Source organism: Gasterosteus aculeatus, chromosome 5 (assembly GCF_964276395.1).
Source record: "Gasterosteus aculeatus chromosome 5, fGasAcu3.hap1.1, whole genome shotgun sequence".
NCBI classification, from domain to species: Eukaryota; Metazoa; Chordata; class Actinopteri; order Perciformes; family Gasterosteidae; genus Gasterosteus; species Gasterosteus aculeatus.
In genome coordinates, this window is record NC_135692.1 from 15,463,415 (window position 1) to 15,484,805 (window position 21,391).

The 21,391-nt window shown below is 47.0% G+C and overlaps 2 protein-coding genes across 4 annotated transcripts; both read left to right on the top strand.

Moving 5' to 3' along the window:
- The first annotated feature begins 385 nt into the window (after window positions 1-385).
- On the top strand, window positions 386-10,114 carry LOC120818936 (uncharacterized). Its single transcript, XM_078102473.1, has 12 exons — window positions 386-936; window positions 1,581-2,443; window positions 2,572-2,752; window positions 3,237-3,376; window positions 4,430-4,995; window positions 5,115-5,388; window positions 5,502-5,697; window positions 6,582-6,766; window positions 6,991-7,086; window positions 7,392-7,556; window positions 7,764-7,857; window positions 8,262-10,114. The coding sequence occupies exons 1-12, from the start codon at window positions 401-403 to the stop codon at window positions 8,323-8,325; spliced, it is 3,360 nt and encodes a 1,119-aa protein (XP_077958599.1). The 5' UTR covers window positions 386-400; the 3' UTR covers window positions 8,326-10,114.
- Window positions 10,115-10,415: 301 nt separating this feature from the next.
- nlrc3 (NLR family, CARD domain containing 3) lies at window positions 10,416-21,307 on the top strand. 3 transcript variants are annotated; one of them, XM_040175839.2, is made up of 19 exons: window positions 10,416-10,928; window positions 12,025-12,192; window positions 12,676-12,939; window positions 13,161-14,907; window positions 14,986-15,072; window positions 15,203-15,286; window positions 15,453-15,536; window positions 15,644-15,727; window positions 15,849-15,932; window positions 16,166-16,249; window positions 16,388-16,471; window positions 17,145-17,228; window positions 17,455-17,538; window positions 17,877-17,960; window positions 18,168-18,251; window positions 18,432-18,515; window positions 19,432-19,515; window positions 20,771-20,854; window positions 20,928-21,307. In XM_040175839.2, exons 2-19 carry the CDS (start codon window positions 12,069-12,071, stop codon window positions 21,016-21,018), a joined length of 3,405 nt encoding a protein of 1,134 aa, XP_040031773.2. In that variant the 5' UTR covers window positions 10,416-10,928; window positions 12,025-12,068; the 3' UTR covers window positions 21,019-21,307. The 3 variants fall into 3 exon arrangements, with proteins under 3 accessions (XP_040031773.2, XP_040031775.2, XP_040031774.2); XM_040175841.2 differs by having other exon boundaries at window positions 10,717-10,928; window positions 12,647-12,939; XM_040175840.2 differs by lacking the exon at window positions 10,416-10,928 and adding an exon at window positions 11,453-11,563.
- Window positions 21,308-21,391: the final 84 nt, after the last annotated feature.

The window sequence follows — 21,391 nt, forward strand, 5'->3', positions numbered from 1 at the left end:
TTTTACTTCAGAAAGATTTCACTTGTACTTGCGTGGAGTACTTTGACATCTCTGTATACTTTTAATAAAGTAAATGATCACTTAACGGAACAGAATGAGTCAAAAGTCTACGGATAACTGTAGTGTCTTTAGAGTTTGTCAAAACCATGATAATACTCTCAAGAACTGCTGCTTCCGGATCTACACTCACGGGGCGCCAATAATCCAATCGTTTTGGTACGACATCATCATTATAATCTCATTTTCAGGTGATAATTTGATTCAAAGTTATTGTGTCCTTATCATGCAGCTATTTCCTGTGTCATGGTGACATCCTCTTTTTTTCTTTAGTTTGATTTTACAGTTTTTTCTCTTCTTATCTTTACAAATATAAAGCCAGAACCTGAACAACCAAAGTCCCATGAAATATTTTGACCTTTCTGAATCTCTCCAGAAGCCCAAACGCGTCTTCTTTTATTCTAGTGTCTCCCATAAACCCTCCGCGTGTGGCCAGGGGCCAGGGGCCCCCCGCCGGGGCCTTTTTTTTTTCTTTTTTTTACGAGGCTTCCTGGGGAAGAACTCGAGAGCCTTTCCCGGGAGAAACAAAACAAGGAATCAGCTGCTTTGCCGCGTGGACATTTGCGCACAAACGTCGATAACGTCGCACTTTGACCTCCCGCTTCTGTCGGGTTTTGCCGGTGTTTCATCTTCAGCTGGTGGAGAGCTGAATGAGCCTTGGAGAGAAAACAAGAAAGAAAAAAAAAAAAGAGAAGCCCCCCCCCCTCTCCCTCCCTCCTCCCCCCCGCCTGACCGCCCACAGTCCGGGGGGAGAAAGTGCTGCTTTGTGAATGAAGGGAGCGGCGGAGGACACAAGAGCAACTTCACCGGAATCGTTCCGCACGTCCTCGGACCGGAGGAGCCGCGCGCAGCTGCAGGAGCACCGGGAGGACGACGCGGGTAAGTCCCGGCGACAGGAAGCGGACACACGGGCTTTATTCCCCGTCTCCTTTCCGGCGGGTAGATGCGCGCACGGCCGCCGGGCCGTGACCGGAATTAATGTGCGGCGATGCGGGGAGCGAACTCCCGCAAACTCACTCCGTCGTTTTGAAGACGCCTGTTTGTGTTTTTATCCTTTTATCGATGCTCCAACGTTTGTTTTTCCCCCTGAAAAAGGGATCTGTCGGGTGAACTAAAGTAGCTGCTTTCAGACACTTTGTAACCATCGCGAGTGATGATGATCCTTTTTTTCAGCCGAGCTGCTCCCATTTTGACACCCGACCCGAGTTTATTCACGCAACTAAAAACTAAACGAAAAAGCATTTCACGGTTTCGTGCAAACTTTCCGTCTGCTTCTCGGTGCGTTTCGCAACGTCAAAGTGACTCATGCCGAAGACGTGCGCTCCCAATGTCAGCAGGAGCAGAAAACCAGCCCATAGAAGACTCATTCATGACACCCAGGGAGTCTGCGAGTAGTAAACACCCGATTTCACCATCACTCCTTCCTGCTAGATGGTTTCCTGGTGTTGCTCGATCGTTCGCTCCGTTATTCTGTCTCACAGAGAAATACAACTTTTGTGTTTTGTCTTTTTTTTTTCCTGCAGAAGCTCCCTCGTCTGGTTATTTGTGGGGGAGCTGCAAGTCATGGCGGCGCGTTGGGCCTGCGTGGCTTGCCTCAGCCTGCTGGCGGTAGTCAGCGGTGACCCCTGCCTCATCATCAGCGAGATCAACGCCGACAACCCCCGGCTGGACACCACGGAGTTCGTGGAGCTGTACCACACCGGTGGGCAGCGGGCGTCCCTGGACGGCTACACCCTGGTGTTCTACAACGGCAATGGAAACGTCGCCTACAAGGTGCTGGACCTCAAAGGCCACAGCACGGACGACCGGGGGTTCTTCCTGGTGGGCTCCGTGGACATGCTGCCCAAACCCGCCATCCTGCTGCCCCCCAACACGGTCCAGAACGGCCCGGACGCCATCGTCCTCTACCACACGTCCGCCTCTCGCTACGGCGAGAAGATGAACGTCACGTCCCTGGGGATGGTGGACGCCGTCGTGTACATGACCCGCCGCACCGGCGGCGCGGAGTTCCTCGCCGAGACCCTGACGCCGGGGGAGCCGGCCTTCGTCGAGGACGAGGCGGCCCTCGAGGGGGACGAGTCGATCGAGAGGTGCCTGCTGTCCGAGGATCGCTGGGGCTTTCAGGTGTCCTCACCCTCCCCGGGTCAGAGGAACAACTGCACCCCGCCCGCCGGCCAGGCGCCCATCCCCGTCATCACCGAGCTGAAGCTGGGAGCGGGGCAGGTGGACGGGTTCGTGGAGCTGACGGAGGCTCCGGCCGCCGGGCCCCTGGTGCTGGTGGTGTTGGATGGGAGAACGGACCGGGTCAGCGTGAGCGTGGACGTGAACGTGGACACCTCCAGCAACGGGTTGATCTCCATGACCATCGAGAAGACCTACATGAAAGGTCAGTGTTGCCTCGGTGGCCCGGGCACTCGTAGACGTTTCCGCCCTTCGGTCCATCGGGTTTCACGCTTGAAAAGCTTTGTGTTCCATCTTCCTTCATTCTTTGTCCCTCTTCTGGTTTCTCCTCAGGAGATGAGTCGGGGGCGGTGGCCGTGTACGGTGGCAGAGCCTCAGATTTCCCCGCGGGCAGCCAACTGAGCCAGATACAGCCTCTAGATGCATTCGTGTTCGCTGGACCCGGAAACAAGCCCAGTGCCAACCTCACAGAGACTCTCATCCCGGGCAGGGAGCCCTACCAGCTCAGCCACAGGCAAGACGCCGCCATGGCGCTCTGCTCCTTTTCTATTTCCATAAGCGAACCCCCTTCCCCTCCATTCGGATGCAGCACTTACGAGATATGGGGAGAATCGGGGCGAGTTTGGTGAAGCTCTTTCAGATGCGTTAGTAACAGTCAGTGGTTATTTGTCACGGGTCACGGGTTGTGAAATACTGTTAAAAGACGGTTCCTCTTTGTTAATGATTTTCTTTTAGGTGTCAGATTTGGACGTAATGCGTCATACAACAAGTCAATGGGGTAGTGAGTAAAGTTCGTCACGCTCACAATGGTTGTTAACCACATTCCCCATCTTGGTTAGCATGTTAGCATTGGCCAAATATCCATGGCGGTTATTGGTCATAAATCAAACTATTGCCCCATTGCGAAATGTTTCACACAACCAAAACCAATTTTAATATTCTAACCCTGCAAACTAAGGCTGATCTTTTTTTTTCCTCATTTTATTTCTTCTTGTCAGTTTGAGAGAAGGAGGCTTCTACCTGAGTCGCTGCGGCGTGGCCACCTGGGCCAGAGATCCTGGTGTATTCTGGGAGGCCCCTCAAACACCCGCACAGCCCAACCAGTGCCCCTGGCCTAAGATCTGCCCGCACAGCAATGGTGAGCCTTTCAATTTGCTTTAACATTATTTAGATCTGTTTGTTGTTTTTTCTAATCGGTCACTTCCGAGGAGAAAAGGCCACGAGGTGATTAGAACGAGTCCTTCACCTTCACGGATGGAGACTGTTGTTGGATACTTAGTGTGGACCTGCAAACACAGATACTTTCAACTAGAGTTCTCATTTTAATCCCGAGGAACCGCGGGGTAAATCTCAGAGATACGTCGACATTAAAGGCCGCTGACCTGCGAGAAGCTGCAGGTTCTACCCTTCACCAGCTGAGGAGCAAATCTTAATCACCACGACTCATCAGCAACTGAAAGTTGCAGACTTTGAAACATTCATCAGCCAGATTAAGGACACATTTGGAGATATTAAGATCTTTTCTTTTACTTCACCTTTAACCAGCAGCACGCCGGTCGGGGACACATTACGATAATCCAACTGTGGGAAAGGTTCATGTCTTATTGAGTCCTCGGCAAGTCAACAATGTCAATCCAAGGAGGCGGAGGTTGTTTTTAACTATAGTCACTTAAATTCTGTCTTTCTGATGAATGTGTTGACAGATTATTGTTTCATTAGCATTAAAAGAAGTGTTTTCCCATAAACTCTTTGGTGAAAGAACAATGCCAGTGTAAAGACAAATAAAAAAACAATGTCCGTTTATAGTCCATAGATATAAAGTTAAGCATACATCATTTAATACAAAGTCTCTTTATATAATAAGTGATTAAATAAAATGACATTGTGTTTAAAATGTCATAGTCTTTGATCTTATCACAATTAATACATATTTAAAATGTATTAATATAAAATTCTATATCTGTATATTGTATTTAATATCATTATGCAACACCGCCATCTATTGCCGGAGTATTGTAGCGTAGAGTTAAAGCTTCACTAACTTCTAAAAATAATGTTAATATCTCTGGACGTCCCTTTTTATAATCCAAGTTATAAACAAAGCAGCCAGTCATATGTTGTTTGATGAATCCCCAAAATCCAAGTGAAGTAAAGTAAAACTGCCAATTGACAGCTTTCTGTTCCGCTCTAGTGACTCCGGGAGGAACCGATTCACCCTCTCACCTCCCGCCCTGGGGCAACAGTGACTTCCTGATCAATGAGCTGAACACCGACACACCTGGCGCAGCTGAGGACGGCGAGTACATTGAACTGTGGCACCCGTCGGGGCGCCGGGTCTCCCTGCAGGGCGTCTGGATACTGCTGTTCAGCGCGCACAACAACAGACCCTACAGGGAGATCAGCCTGAGTGGACACTTCACCACGTCTAAGGGCTACTTCCTGCTGGGCAGCGACAGGTTGGTGCCCGCTCCGTCCCTCCGCCTGCCGCCCAACACCATCCAGAACGGACCGGACGCCGTGGCGCTCTATCGCAGCCCGTACGGTCCGCCGTCAGCCGCACAGAGGGGGATCCCGACCGTCGGCCTGCTGGATGCAGTGGTGTACCGGCAGAGAGGATCGGACAAGGAGGCGCAGGAGCTGAGTAAAGCTCTGACCCCGGGTCAGCTGCCTCTGCTGGAGGATCCGGAGGTTCTGGCCGGTGATGAGGCCCTGAGCCGCTGTAGAGGCCTTTACCCCTTTGACCTGTCTGCTTTTTCAGTGAGTACCAGCAGTAGAAGCCATGCTACATTTTAAAAAAAAACTATTTTTCTCTCATTTGAATTGATGCAGATGTGTCCTTGTGCTTGAATCCTAAATATCTGAAATGCATCAACCAGGTGGCTCCAACCACACCTCTGAGGGAGAACAGCTGCCCCCGCCCCCCTCCAGCCCCCGAGGGCGTGGTCATCAGCGAGGTGGCCAGCGGCCACTGGACCAACCACAGCCAGCAGAGGGCCTTCGTGGAGCTGCACGGGCCCCCCGCGACGGACCTGCGCGGCCTGGTGCTCTCCGTGTTCGACCAGGAGCGCAGCGGCACCGTCATTGCTCTTCCTCTCACCGGCTCCGTCGACCAGGACGGATTTTACATCGTTGGAAACGTCACCGGCGCAGGTGAGGAAAGGAGGAGGCCGCGTCGTTCAGGGTTGGATCCCTTCTAGGAAAGAAAATGTCCGGCCATCATTCTCGCCCACACTCCTTCCCCCCTCCCCCTCTGTCCCGCGTAGATCAGACCTTCCTGGAGGGCTCCGTCTTCCCGGCACGCGGAGCCGTGGTCCTCTGCTACGACCTGTTCAGCGTCTGTAGGGCCGGCACTGCCCTGACCAACTCCAGTCTCAGGGACGTACTGGTGTTCAGTGAAAACCAGCAGCTGCTCTCCTCTCTTTCCGCCGCCAGAGGGAGACAAGTCCTTCCAGCTGCCAGGTGAGTGCAGAAAGAAATCCAGCAACCCGAACGAAGCGACCGCGCTTAAAGGTTTGAACCCTTTACACTCGTTATTTAATCTTTAAACCAATTAAGGCTATAAGCGGACCGCTGAAAATGCCATGTAGAGGCCTTCACCTAATTATCTTGATTAGGCTCAAGTTACAGATGGACACATTCTGGTCAAGAACTTTGGTTCTTGCTAAGTTTTAATAAAGAAAACCGCTCTCTCTCTCTTTTAGCAACGGAAGATTACCATGGAAACTAACCATGGCAAATCAATCTGAGCAGCCCGCCTACAAACCACTCCGTATTCTAGGCATCTTACAGTTCACAATACTAACAAACATGTTAAAACACCTCGACATCTATAGTTACTCCTTTTTATTTGAGATCTAGGAAAGCTTTTAACCAGAATGAACACGATCTTTTATTCCATCAGCATGTGGGATTTTCAGCAAGTGATTTGGCTCCAAGTGGAAAACGGTTTGCAGGTGAACAGTTCAATCAGTCACAATCAACTCCGTCAAAGGTGACTCTTCACCTCGGGTAACCAATTTCCTGTGAAAAGCTCTTGATCCCTGACTGATTATGTTGGTTATAGCTTATAGCGATGTACATGAGACCGGTTGTCCAGGGTCACCAAAATTAAGCTCAGTGAGAGCCGGACTAATGTTGTCAAGTGTGACGAATACCAAGAGATGCATTCAAACACGGTTTAAATATCCCAAAGCTCTTTTGCGTATTGAAATAATTGACAGAATATATTATTACTGCATACAATGCATACAAAACATCCATGTCATTTGTTTTTGGTGTGGCTTTGTCATCCCTATTACGGCACGATTTATACGTCTGTATTCATGCATGTTTTGCACGTGCAGGTCGGTGGAAGATGGTCCTGTTTCGCTGAGCCGGTGTTCCTGCTGCGAGGTGAGGAGCCCCTCCTCCTGGACGAGCTCTTCGCCCACACCTCGGGGCACCAACCTCTGTCCGAGCGCCGCCTTCTCGAGTCACATCGACCTATGCCTGGGACCCCTGTCCAGCGACTGGCAGGAGCCGTCGGCAGGTGAGGCGTCATAGCTTGAATTGAGTTGTACAAAATGTGGAAGACGGGTGCCGACAATGCCGATTCTATCGCTTGCTGTGGCCGTTCGTTTTCATTTCTATACGTGATACTAATAATAACTAATAATACTTAATGTTGGAACTGATTAGAAAAGTAACTTGCTTGTGTAATGGTCATATTAAGCATGCCTTAATACAGCTGACTCTCTTCCCCATGTTTCCTAGACTGCGGAGGTCTGATCCAGGGGAGGAAGGTTGCAGAGGTGGCTGATTACCTGGAGCAGAGGTGTCACTGTGGTATCTCTGCTTTGTCTCTCCAAGGTGAGGCCCTCACTATAAATGGAAATCTCCTGCTTTCTGTGAACTCGTCCTTCCAGTTAATCGAAAAAAGAAAAATTTGACTCTGTGGGAGAGAACTGGATGTCGCTGTTACCATGGAGTTGTAAAGTGAGGGTAATTGAGCTGTTATGTAGAGCAGCTAGATTCTGAGTGTAGTGTGGCAAGTAATTCTCACAACACATCCCTGTGTGGCCCGAGAACCGAACTCACAGATTCTACCAAGCACAGCCTGAACAATCCTAGACATATCTGTAATTAAACGTTTTGTCTTTCTCTGCGTGCACAAGGAGCCAACTTCTCCTGTGTGTCCGGGTGGCTCCGAGTGCGGGGCGACATCCGGGCGCTGTCGGACCACCAGCAGGCCCTCATCACCCAGACCTCCCGCGTGGGGCTTTCGTCCGCAGAGGGCGACGCCTGCTCTGCTCCGACCATGGACCGCTACACGAGCACAGGTCAGCGGCCGCAGAGGACGAGGCGATTTCCGACTGAAGCAGCAGACCGCTGGTGTTTGTCGTTAAGGGGAAAATGTGTGATTGCAAAGTGAAAAAAGACCTACCTGCTGCTTTAAGGATTCGTCGGGTTCTTTTTTTTAATTACCATGTTGTGTTGAAAGGTATCTGTCTGGAAAGTGTAGCTGACTTTTAACTTGATTCTCCTAGCGTCTGCCCTGGGGCTGCAGATAGGCCTCGTCGTAGCAGTGCTGCTGCTGCTTGCACTGGGAGCTGCTCTCTTCACATATTTCTACAGGAGGAGGTGAGAACTCTTATTCTGTGGTCTCTCTCTCTGCTCTGCTGGATGTGCCTCATTACTTCAAAAAGGGTAAAAAATGTAATCAACACCTATAGCAGCTTTTCACTTTTTAATTAGTGAGCTTTAGAGGTGTCGGTAGGCAGATTTCTTTTAATTTAGAGGGTTGGCCGAGCTGCCAATTTCCAGTCTGTGCTAAGTGGAGTAAAAGCATTGTACAGCTGTGATTTTGAGGTCCGTGTTAGAGACCCTCTTGGTAGTCTACGCTAACAAAGGACGGGCATAAAGGGAGTCTGTGTCCCAGGGTACAGATTCATCAACCAGCTCCTGCTTTTTCTCGCCCCTATAAAAACAACCTTGTTGTGTGTGTGTGTGTGTGTGTGTGTTCTAACGATTGTCTCCGTGCCCAGGCGCCCTCAGGACTACTGCACCATGGAGCTGAGCGAACACGCGGAGGGGCTGAGCGACCTATAATCCAGGCATCTGGAAGCGCTTGCGTGCCACGGGTGGGCTTGAGCGGCGAGAGAAGATGGTAATGAGAGGTTACTCTGACCTGTGCGTTGCTGATTGTGCGGTTGTTTTGGAGCGAGTGCCGCCACGCTCACTCTCTCCTTCTGTGTGTCTGTGGAAGATTTCTGACAAATCGAGTGGTTCCTGTTTCCGTTGACAGCGTGGTGGGTTCCGATGTGTGGGAAATAGGATATTTCATGGCACCGGTGACAGAAATCCCATGAAATGTTTTAAAAAATAACGTCTTTTTTTTTTTTAAAGGTTGGTGTACAACCTTTGCCTATGAACAGTGCTGGTTGCTCCTTTTAAAGGGAACAAAGTTCTTTTAAAGTACTCGAGCCCTAACCGGTCATTTTTATTGACTTTACTTGTGGAAAAAAAAAAAAACCTTTTGAAATGAAAAAGTTTAAACAACCATGTTATGCAGGACGCGCTGTAAACTAAATGGCCTGCGTCCCGTCGTCAGCTGGTACGGCGTTTTAACAACCAACTCTTTAACGAAGACAATATTCGTCAAGCTCCTGTTTAATCGCGGAAACGATTGACTTCCTGCTGTTTTCCTGCTACGTGCTGTCAAAGTCCATTTAAGACTCGAGTCCCTCACGGGGCGTCTTTTAAATGTGAACGTCTTTAGCTAACTTGTGATGAGTGTCTGTAACCACTTTTGTATGCTTACTTAAAGCTGTTTACATGTTCTTGAAAGTTTATGAAAAAGGAATGTGAGAGGGCAATTTCTTGAATGACCAGTGTTTTGTTTTTTTTCACAAATGAGGGATTGCTGAAGAAAATCACAGCAACTTGTTTAATGTGTGCGGGTTTTTTTTTTTCGCGGCCCAGAAGTTCCACTGTGCCTTTGTACCTGTGTGTGTCATATGATCAGCTGACCCATTTATTTGAGTGTAAATACCATGGACATGTTTTGAGTGAGCAGGAGCAATCATTGCCAATCTGAAGGGATAACTTATTGTGGAAATACAGAAAGATTCGGCGGGATCGCAGTAGAGCGCAAAATATTTTGATTAAATAATTTGGATTCATTTCATTTTGTTCTTTAGATCTTAAAAATATATAAAAGTTTGAAAGGAATCACGAACTTGTCAGTACAAAGCGGCACGAAAAAAGCTCCATTTTTAATATTGTTGAAGTGTAATACCTTTTATTTGTTTGCTTTAATCGTCTTTGTGAGGAAACTTCCCGCCTCCTGGATCGTTTTCCTCACATTTAATGTCTCAGTATTGACATTGACACCTACCACTGTCATGCAAAATGAACCCAATGAAAGAAAATTCACTTTCACTGCGTCTGAAAAAACACTGTTTAAAACCAGCAAAGTCACTCAAATGAAGACTCCCATTTTGTTGTGCAATGTTTATACAATGACTTCTAATGTAAAAGTCTATATATCTTTATGGTTGCGTCTAACGGTACATTTATAAACAAAACATTTAAAGCAAAAAGCAGGAGCAGATTGCAGCTCAACGTGGGACACTTCTGCTCAGAGCACTTGTTTATTTGCACTGACAACAAGTGAAAGAAAACTAAAGTATACTTCTTTTGAGGTACTAACATCGTGTACATGCAGAATATTTCACAGGAAACTTTGGAAAGAAAAAACATTGTTTTTGTCAACACCTGATTTCTAAGCTTTCCTCACTGTGTTTGCCTTCCAGTTTACTTTACCCCCCCGCTCTCCTTCGAATGCCGCGCACATGTAGCAGGTTTGAAATAAAACACGTCCGCAGTTGTGCAATTCTTTCGTTGCCGCTTGCCAGTTGACTCGTCCTGTGCTCCGTCACCGCTTTCTTTTTGCATACATCCTCCGCTGCTTAAATGCTCAAACACATAATTATAATGATCACTTCCCGCTGCTCTCTGGCAGCAGATGCACTCACCAACTACTTGTCTTTCTGTTTGGATGTGGTTGTGTATAATTGGAGCGTATACGTTCCCTCGGCTCTGCTTCTGGGATTTGCGGTACCTACATAAATGTGTATTATTATGCTTCCTTCCTGCCAACAGAAATTTGGAGAATCGTCTCTCTGCTCTTTACAATTATTGTACCAGCGGCTCTGTGGATCGCGCGTCTGCAGCGGTGCTTTCTGAGACGTTTCAAACTCTTTTGTTCCTCTCTCCGAGGAGCCTTGAGAGCGGCGAATCGTGCCTCATCTCAACCCTCATCTCAACTCTCATCTCAACTCTCATCTCAACCCTCATCTCAACCCTCATCTGCGAGATTCGTTCATATGGAGGAAACCAGAGAGTAGTATAAAACTCTCGGGCCTTCGCGTGCCGCCGTCAGCCGGTTCTTTGCTGTCTGTCTGCTCAACCTGCTAACCACAACACAGGAAGGCAGATGAGACAGACGGCAGGGAGGAGCTGCAGAACAAAACGGCACCTCGAGCAGCGGGACGCTGCCGTGTGTGTTTCCTCTTGTCTCTGAGTCTTCCCGTCCGCACTTGTCCTTCACCTGCCTTTTTGTGAGCGAACTATGGTCCATTCTGCACGGTGCGTCCGTGACGTGCGTCCCGCGTCCTTTGACACATTCGTACGCCTTCAAGAAGCCCAAGGTGAGTCGCCAGAGCTTCGTGCACTGCGCCGTGCCCGTTTAACCTTTCACAGCCGCAGAAGAATGGAAATGGAATAAGAGGAGAAACTTTACTAAGAGCGTCGATACGCCTGACTGCTGCTGACAAAACGACACGTTTTATTCTATTTACAAGCCAACCTGGATGTTTTCCACTTTCTGGTGTGTCTGCGCCGTGCACATCATAGCATTCATTGTTACTGTTGAATAATGTAACTATCATTAATGCTTCTGTCGCTCCGCTCTCACAGTAGTGTGCTATTAAGTCGCATGAGAAAGAAATGAAGTATGTAAAGTTTACAGCGGAAGCTGGCGCGTCGAGTTCTTCTGAGTATTTCAAACAGCTTCCTTGTGTCAGAACAGACGTGATGAGAAACAAACCACACAGGAAGGCGTCTGCCATTTCCCGTTACTGCTCAGTAACCTCAGACATCATTTGAATTTATGTTTGCAGAACTTTCACTTCATCTTTGGATTTCAATAATACTAATAGTATACCTTCAAGTGGTAATTTCAAACCAAGATATGCAATCGAATGTGGTTTGCAAAGGCTTAAACATCGATATGAGGAAAAATGCAAAAGATGGTGTCAGGCCTTTCAAGTTGTCTGGAATATGAGTATGTATTTTTTCTGATTTCATCTTACAACGCAACATTTTAATGAGACATAATGAATTCTTATTGATGTAAGTATCAAAATAATAAGCTTCCATTAGCTTTTTCACATAAGTACAAGAACCGTCGGAAAATGTTAGAAAATCGGACCATAATGTCTGTTTTCACAGCTTCCAGCTGATGATGAATGGTAGATTTTTATAGTTTAAAGACCACATGCTTTTATGGCGGGCAGGCTTTAGGGCTCAAAGGGTGAAATGAATACGGACACGTATGTATTTCTTTTCCGACAGACTTACTGAATCAGTACTACGTGACTTAATACACCTTATAAGCAATAACGATTATGGAGCATTAAGTGTTGGGAAGATATTGAGGCATCTGTTCATTTTCTCACCTCCCTTCACATTCTATCAGGTCCAGTTCCACAGTGTGTGTACGTAACGTAATTCTGTATCGTGCAGACCCGAACAGGAACATCTGAGGGCAGAAAGTATCCAACCTTCTGATGGAGAGGAAGGCCCTCTACGATTCTATCCTGGACCGAAGCAAACGCATCACGTGGCAGGACGACTGCTACGTGGACCTTCAGTCCGCATCCTGCTCGGCCGCTTCACGGGCAGAAACCGAGGGTAAGAGGTTTCCGAACGTTACCATTGTAAGGAAGAAAAAACACAACGGTATCAGCAACCAGTCCTTTGTGTAGAGGGTGGATGAGAGGACGATGAAGGGTAAAAGAAGGAATGTGTGAGAAGAGTCCAGATCTTTCAAATGTAAATATATCAAGTAAAAGTATGAGGTAAAAAAACAATGATCCCCATTTTTATAATTCTAAAGATGAATCTTGAATATTAAGCCACAGAGATGAAATTATATTATTATGGTCATATTATACCAGTGGAGCAACCGGAGCTTTGATTAATGAAATCTAATGGATTGAGAGATTTTCCTTTGTGTTTAAAGTACGACTGTTAGAAGAGACAGTCACACAGTGCACATAAGCACAGTTTAAAATATATATACACACATACATGCATGTATATACTGTATATTATCAAGAAGATCTCAGAAATAACTTCTTCACAGGTTTCATCTGAGCTCCGCTTTGGTTTTAGATCTTGACTGGATCCAAAAGCATCAAGACCTGCTGCAACGCTTCTCTACGGCCTCCTTCCTGGAGGTGATGTTAGCCCACCTGAGAAAGGTGGATGCGGTGAGTTCAGCCGAGGAGACAAAGATCAGGGGAGCGACGCGGCTGCACGACCAGGTCAACATGGTCACAACTATTGTCACCGCCAAGGGCGCTCAGAGTTCGGACGCACTGCGGGGCTTCATCGAGAGCTCCGATTCCCAGGTGGCCCAGCTCGTCATCAACCACGGTGAGGAAAGGGATTTGCTCTCTTTGTATGTCTTTGTATGCCTCTTCTAAACTGGGGAAGATATTCCAGGCAAAGTCAGGGTGAGGGTTTGATGCCTGAGTCGTCTTAAAAACTCCTCGGAAAGAACTTTGCAGCCCTCCTCGTGATTACAATCCATTACCTTGCATCCAACAACTTGGTAATCAGAAGATATTAATATGAGCCGGTTTTCTTTTCCGCAGATGCCATGGTGAAGGAGCACAAAGAGGTGCTCCTACGGAGATGCGAGCAGAGCAGAGACAGAGATTCAGTCAGCTGCCCGAAACTGAACGTCTGCTCGAGAACTTTACTTCTGGTTGACGGGCTTTCCGACATCCAGCAGAAGGAACACGACTTAATGCAAGTGGGGGCGACTCGAGGCAGGAAGAGAAATCATCTCAGACAGCTGGGGCTGACCAAACTCTTGGAGCCCCTCACACGGGTCAGTTTGCCACCCCGGGTCTCCCTCACGGTCGGGGTGGCCGGTATCGGCAAGACGACCTGGGTCCGGCACTTTGTCAGGCAGTGGAGCCAAGGGCTCATCTGTGCGGACGTGAGCTTCGTCTTGCCGTTCGCTGTTTGTGAGCTGAACTCGGTGGAGAAAGTCTCCGCTGAGAAGCTGGTGAAACTGGCTTTTCCTCATTTGACGGACCCCAGCGTGGTCCTGAGCAGCTCCTGCCGCACACTGCTAATACTTGATGGCTTGGACGAATTCCGCTGCTCCGCAAATTTTGCCGACGCAGCTTCTTGTAGCGACCCGAAGAAAGAGGTGTCCATCGATGACCTGGTTACTAACATCATCCGGGGAAATCTGCTCCCTGACGCGGCGGTGTGGGTGACCTGCAGGCCGAGAGTGGCCTCGCTCATCCCTGGAGGTTTGGTCGACAGGGTGACTGAGATCCCGGGATTCAGCCCGCAAGACATCCGCCTCTTCCTCGACCACCACTTCTCCGAAAGGGACTTTGGCAGTAAAATATGGACGCACTTGGAGTCCCACAAAATCCTTATGGTGATGTGCTACATACCCAGCGTCTGCTGGATCGTGGCCGAGACTCTGGTGTACATCATGCGGAGCGAAACGGACGAGAGCCTTCCGAGGACTTGCACAGAGCTGTACGCTCACTTTTGCTCCATGAAGGCGGAAGCCGGCGAACCGAGAGGCAGGGAGCCTGTAAAGATGGAGCAGCTCCACGGGAGCAACCGTAAACTGCTGGGGAACCTCGGACGACTAGCCTTCTATGGGCTGCTCAAACATAAGTACACCTTCAGCGAGCAGGACCTCAGGGCCTACGGAATAGATCTCCTGTTAGGTCAGGGCAGTCTTGGTACTGGAGTTCTTGTCCGGGAGGAGTTGGCCATATGCACAACATACCGGTTCACTCATTTGACTCTGCAGGAGTTTCTTGCGGCTACTTTTTACCATATCTCCTCCAAGCGGGCCATCTTCGACCTGTTCTCAGAGAGCACCATGTCCTGGCCCAAGATTGGTTTCCAGAACCACTTCAGAAGCGCCTTTCAGCACTCGCAACAAGCTGAAGACGGTCACTTGGATGTGTTTGTGCGCTTCCTGACGGGCCTGCTGAGCCCGGCGGCGCTGAAGCCTCTGGCTGGACTCCTGGCCGTGGGAAAAGACGAGGGAAACCAGAAGGCGTTCGCCGCGGGGTTCCTACAGGGCCTCTTGGTCGGCGGAGGGGCCGTGGTGTCCCTACGCGCAGTCAATCTGGCTTATTGTTTACACGAGCTGCAGCACGCGGAGCTGTTGCGCAGTGTCGAGGAAGACTTGCAGCTCGGCAGCCTTGCGGGGAAGCTAACGAGGGCCCACTGCGTGGTGCTGGGGTACCTTCTGCACGTGTCCCCAGAGTGCAGCGAGCAGACCAACCTGACAGGCTCTCTGAACTACGCGACGGTGAAATGTCTGCTCCCGCAGCTGCTGTACTGCAGCTATCTCAGGTCAGCGCCGTCTCCCTGTGCACTGAAACTCAGAGGACAGAGTGAGAAGTGAAACGTCTCGCTCCGTCTACTCCACAGGTTGGAGAATAATCACTTCAAAGATGATGTCATGGAGTTGCTGGGAAGCCTGCTGAGTGCCAAAGACTGCCATATCCAGAAAATGAGGTGAGACCACACTTAACAGCCCCGAAGCACTGACTTGCCCGGTTGCTCGTATGTTGGTGACACAGAAATGGATTCATATTTTGTTGATGTGTGTGTATGCGATGGTGACCTCTTTTATTTACTCCCCCAGTTTGGCGGAGAACGCCATCGGTAACAAAGGCGCCAAAGCCCTGAGTCGCGCCCTCTTGGTGAACCGGACGCTAACGTCTCTCAAGTGCGATTCCTTACAAATAACGATAAATGTCACACTGTGCGCTTATCTCAAAGTGTCTCTAACACAAATATGTGTCAAATATTTGCCTTCACAAATAGGAAGTGAGACATGGTATTTCTATTATGATTCTCTATATCATCTAACCAGCAAATGTAATGTAATTTAGTTTGCGGAACAACAACATTGGCTCCAAAGGTACAAGGTTCCTGGCAGAAGCTCTGAAAATGAACCAAGTCCTGGTATCAATTAAGTGAGTAAATTTGCAATTTGGTTTTAGTTCATGCAAACAATTATGTTACAAGAGGTCAAAGCACACTTTTAATTTCGTCTCACTGCTTAATTTCCGCTAATCTTCAGCTTCCAGAACAATGCAATCGAGGAGGAAGGTGCTCAGGCCCTTGCAGAAGTACTGCACTGCAACCGCAAACTAGTCTCTCTCAAGTGAGTAATGCCTGGCGTTCCCCTTTCTTTGTGTGCATATCCTGTGTGCACTGTGTGCCCGTGTTCATACTAACAATGAAGAGTATTTATACATTTTTCTTACATGCATTTAATAATTCAGCATACGGAAGAATACAATTGGAGCTGGCGGAGCCAAAAGGATCGCAGAGGCGCTGAAGACGAACCGGACGCTCACAAAGCTGATGTAATCTTGTATTTATTTATTCACTGTGCTGATTTTGATCATTTCACACTGTATAATGTGCATTCATGCAGAAATGTTACACACCAACTTGGGGCTCAATTTGTCGTGCTAACAAAGCATCAATACTGTATAAAATCATCCAGTAACTGGGTCACATACTGATCATGAAGTCATCATGATGATAATTTAACTTTTTCTTAATGTGTCCAGTCTGTTTCTATTCTCGCCTGCAGTCTTTGCAGTAACCAGCTTGGGGACAGAGGGGCGATCGCTCTGGCAGAGGCGTTGGCAGTCAACCACACTCTGCTCTCACTCCAGTCAGTACTTTGTGCAAATGAACCTCATTAGCATTATTCCTCACTCACTATTCAAAGGTCTACTGCCGTTGCTTTTTAACACCGTCGATGGAATACGAGACAGCTCGTGATTCACTACTTGTGTGTTGATACTTTCAGACTTCAGAGTAACTCAATCAGCAACAAGGGGATGACCGCATTGACCAAAGCTCTCCGGCTCAACCGGGGCCTTGTCTCCTTGAAGTGAGTACACATGTTAAGACACCTGTGTTGAGTTAAAGAACCCGAGACGTCAATATGAGAGGCAGCACTTGCTTAAGAAGGAGATTCACGACATTTGAAAGCTGTGTTGGAGTTGAGTACTTAAAACTCCGAAAAGCATTTTTGTTTTGTGTAGCACGGTAATAAATCAACAATAAGGGATTGAGATTTTAGATTGAAAACAAAACATGAAATCAGAGGACTGGAAGCGGACGACATAGTACACGCAGTTTTTTTTTCATTCATTTATTTTTTTAATTTCACAAATTGAAGCTGTAGAGTAAACAGATGATCTGACAACTGCCTCTTGCCTGTGAGGCGAGAGTCTGTAGATGTTTAAATCGGGCAGCAAGAAACTAATATTCTAATCAACAACGTCTAATTTGTCATTATTACCTAGCAGGGGGTCCCAGCAGGGGGGGGTTTGTGACGTTGGCCAGAGATGAGCCAGCTGTTTCTCCAGTATTTTTGCAATGCTAAGCTATAAGCTAAGCGGCTGCCGTCTTCAGCTTCATATTTACTGTAACTCTGTTAAAGAGGATTTTATCGTCATTGTGGTGATAAAACAACAATTTTGTTTGTTTGCCCCAACAAACAATACACAAAAGATATAAACACACAACTCTTGTTCTCTCACGTGCCGTCTCTCCGTCAGCTTGAGGGAGAACTCCATCGGGGTGGAGGGAGCCAAGAACATGGCCCATGCTCTCCACGAGAACAACTGTCTGCAGGAGCTCGAGTGAGTCCCCCCTCAGTCAAAGCTTTGTCAGATAATAAGTCATACTTATGGGTTCCCACTATTGTGCCATAAAGGATATTTCTTTTTTCTTCACTGTAGCCGCCGTCAAGCTGAATAAATAACAGACTTTTAATCCCACCAAATTGTGACACCCAACTTGTTTTAGACAAGATCTTGTGATTGTGTTTGTACTGTTTATTTATTGTGTTGTGTGTTTGTACCTCAGTCTCACAGCCAACCTGTTGCACGATGAAGGGGTGCAAGCTATAGCCGGCGCGATCAAGTTCAATCGCGGCCTCACCTCTCTGCAGTAAGTGAGGCTTTTAAATAAAACAGCTTGCCTGCATCACACGCTTTGTTTGCTTTGAAAATAATCCAGAGCCAATACTGTCGCCGGTACAAGCGTCGACTTAATGACCACCAGCATCAACAGCAATTACTTTCAAGACTGCCAACACCTCTCAATGTGGACGAGTTACTTTAGTAGAATATAATCGGGTTGGTTTTTTTGTGGAATGAAACATTTTTTCAATGCAAAATGACTATTAAGATATATTAATATTTATTGCCCTTGCCTGGGTTATATAATAAAAAAAACAGACTTTGCCCCACATTCAATCTCCTGCACCTGTCTGTCTCTTTTCACAGTCTTCAGTGGAACTTCATCAAGTGCTCTGCCACTAAAGCGCTGGCCCACGCTCTCCTCTCCAACGGCACCATGCAGCTCTTGGAGTAAGTCCAACGGTTCAGAACTCTACGTCCAAACAGCGGACCGGAAGGATGGGATCGTCCCCGTCGTCCTTTCCTGCTCTCTACACAAATGTCACTGGTCTGAACCAGGTCTTATGAGCCACTAATACGTCGTGTGGGATTCCGGTCCCATGGTGGGTCGTATTTACATTCGCCACCTGTGTGTTTGTGTCTCCGTCTCTTCTGCAGTCTACAGGAGAACGCAATCGGAAACGAAGGCGTCATCTTCCTGGCCGAGGCCCTGAAGACCAACGCCTCCCTGCGTACATTATGGTTGGCATTGCATGTTTAGATCTTCAACGAATGACCCAAGCCACTTTTTAAACAAACACATGACTTTATAAAGTTTTTAAAAAATCGAAATTTGGAATTCAACAAAATCCTCTGCACGTGTGACAACATGTTGTTTTCTATTACTTTCCTCTGTGTGTGTTCTGCGTTCTGCCTCTTTAGTCTTCAGGGAGTCTCCGCGAGCACAAGTGGCGCGATTGCGATGGCGGAGGCTCTGACGACCAACCGAACCCTGCAGACGTTGGAGTGAGTCCAGCCGCCTTCTCGAGTCAAACTGTTCCTTTTGCTATTTGGCATTCAGCCACATAAAAGCTACTCACTTCAAATCCAGCAGAGCTCAATCAAGCCTCTCAGTAGAGTTTATGTTTTCCTCTTCCTGTCAGTTATTGAATCTAAGGGAATTTTTTTGGGGTTCAGCGTTGTGATGGAAAGTTACTGAGACCAAGAAGGAATTTACATCAGTGAGAGGGAAAGTAGCAAAAGAGGAATCATTGTAAGCTGCAGGGTTGACCATTGAGAATATGGAGGCATCATTGTAAAGCCGGTTGACTTGCAGGACTCAATCAATTATCTTCTTGCCTTTTGATCGTCTACTTGACTGTAGTTCAAAGACTTCTGTTCTTTTTTAGCATTATAAGGAGCTTCAAGTGAGTTCAGTGCTGTGCTCACTTCACAAACTCTGTGTGCCTCTTCTTGCAAGGATAAACCCGTTAAAATAATTTTGGTTTATTCAGACCATCTGCAAAGGTGATGACAATGATATTGAGTTTTTTCATCCCAGTGTTGACCAATGTTTTTTTTAATAATCATTTATAATAATTGTATTTCCTATTTATTCAATTAGGCAATATATACTTAATGTGGATCACTGTACATCCAATACAGCCAGGTACTGTTATACAGTCACACTGAGTAATTGATTTATTAATATTAATGTGGTCTTTCAACATTGATTTGGTCTTCATTACCAGCTCAACTCATTGAAGTGCATCTCAGTGTGTATTTAATCAACTTTATCCCAAAAAAAGACATAAATCACAACACAGCAGAAACAAGTAAGACCAAGAAGATGACATGTGTCATTCCTCATACTGTATGTGTGCATCCGCTATTGCTGTGTTGACAGCTGATGCTGATGACAGCACGTTTCCCATTGTTTCAGTCTACGTGGCAACGCTGTGGGGATGGAGGGAGCGAAGGCTCTGGCTAACGCGCTGAAGAGCAACCGAAGCCTCAAGTCGCTGAAGTAAGTCCCAACTGCAGTTCGTCCGCGATCCATGCGAGACAATATGTCTCTATTTCCCTGGGAAATGTTGCTATATTAATGATGCATTACAATTTGTAAGCAGCAAAACAACGATTATCATTAGAGAACAAACAAAGACAAATGAGCAGAGGGAATAATAAAAGAGCGTTTTTTTTCAGCCATATCATTAAAATATCTTGCTCCTAGCCCTTTGTTGGCTGATCGGTTGGCCATAGCTGAAATAATGTACAACAAGGACTCTAAGTGAATAGCGCTGGACGAAAAGGAGACGACGGTCTGCTGAAGTCATAGCTAATGTCACTCACCTGGTTTATTACTTCAATAATTGAGAATGCAGGGCGAGAAAGGACATCCTTCTGCCAAAGGCAACATTATAGCAGCGTGAAAATACATGCTCGTAGTAGCGTCTATGCATCACAGTAGTTGGAACCTTTAAGATTACCACGGGGTGTAAACCACCCACTTGCTCTCCAGGAGACGGGCATTGCCCCAAGCACACGAGCTGATCAGCAATGCAGGGCCATGTGGAGCGGGACGCTGAGGACGGTGGGAGGCCCAAGAGGGAGAAGCATTGTTTGTTTTTTTCCATCAACATGAAAGAATATCCATAAATAGAATCAAATTACTTGGTTTATATTTCTCGTCAGTCGTGTTGTGGGAGAGCAGAGGTTATCTTCGGACGGGAACAGTGTGCAGTCTGGCATTGAAATGCTGCCACTTGGTTGGAAAAACGAGAAATGAATCCCATCACACATCTGTGGAAACACCAATGCTGTACTTGCTGCAGGTGCAATTAAACTAAACAATCCTTTTGTAACCTTTTTGCTGTGAAGGAGTTTACATGAGCTGCAGACGGTCTGTTAAAAACAACCAAATAACTCGTTATATATACATACTCAATTTTCTGTGCAAGCTCAAATTAGAGCAAAAACATGATTATGCGTGCACACAGCGCTTTCAATGGTACGCCGCTTTATTAAGATTAAGCTCCTCAGGTAAAGTATTTCTGCACTGAGCGTGAGGCAGCAGACTCCCACGAGCCTGACAACAGTGAGCTCAAATTATTTAGTCTCTCCCGCTCAAGATTTATTCTCCATGTTTGTCCACTGAAAGTGAGAGTTAAAAACCTCTATATGCGCTGCACGTCCTGTTTGTTATTTTCAAATCCTGCGCTTTGCATCGAAAATAAAAGCTTTCCACTAAACATTTGATTGACATTTTTGTGCACCGTCAGCCTTCAGGAGAACTCTCTGGGTATGGACGGAGCCATATTCATTGCAACAGCCTTGAAGGGAAACCACCAATTGACTTACATCAAGTGAGTCTTTTTTTCAACATATAGAGGTTATTACATGACGCAATGCTGCTTTCATCACAACCCGTATTCTTAGTTTGCAGGGGAATGGCATTGGAGAATCAGGAGCGAAGGTCATATCTGATGCTATAAGAGCCAGCGCTTCGGGCTGTGTGGTGGACATCTGACCAAGGAACCAGGAAAGCTGCTCATGTAACAATTACAGGACGCAGTGCTGCCAGAAGTGGGTGTATGCAATGTAGTTAAAGCTGTATATTGGTGCTGGATATCACTCTGTGACTGTTTTAGATATTCACATATCTATTATGATATTATTACTATGTAAGGAACACAGCATGCACACATCATATATGAGGTGGAGCAGCAGTCCTCTTGTCTTTCTTGTTTCATTTGTCAATGTGTACATTTGCCCAATCAATCCGGTGTACAGCAATAAAATGGACTCTGACATTTAAACAGTTGTATTCCCCTTTTCGTTTAAAAAAGGTCAAAGATCGGTCGAGATGGTCGCTACAAAATGACAAAACTCATGAACGCACT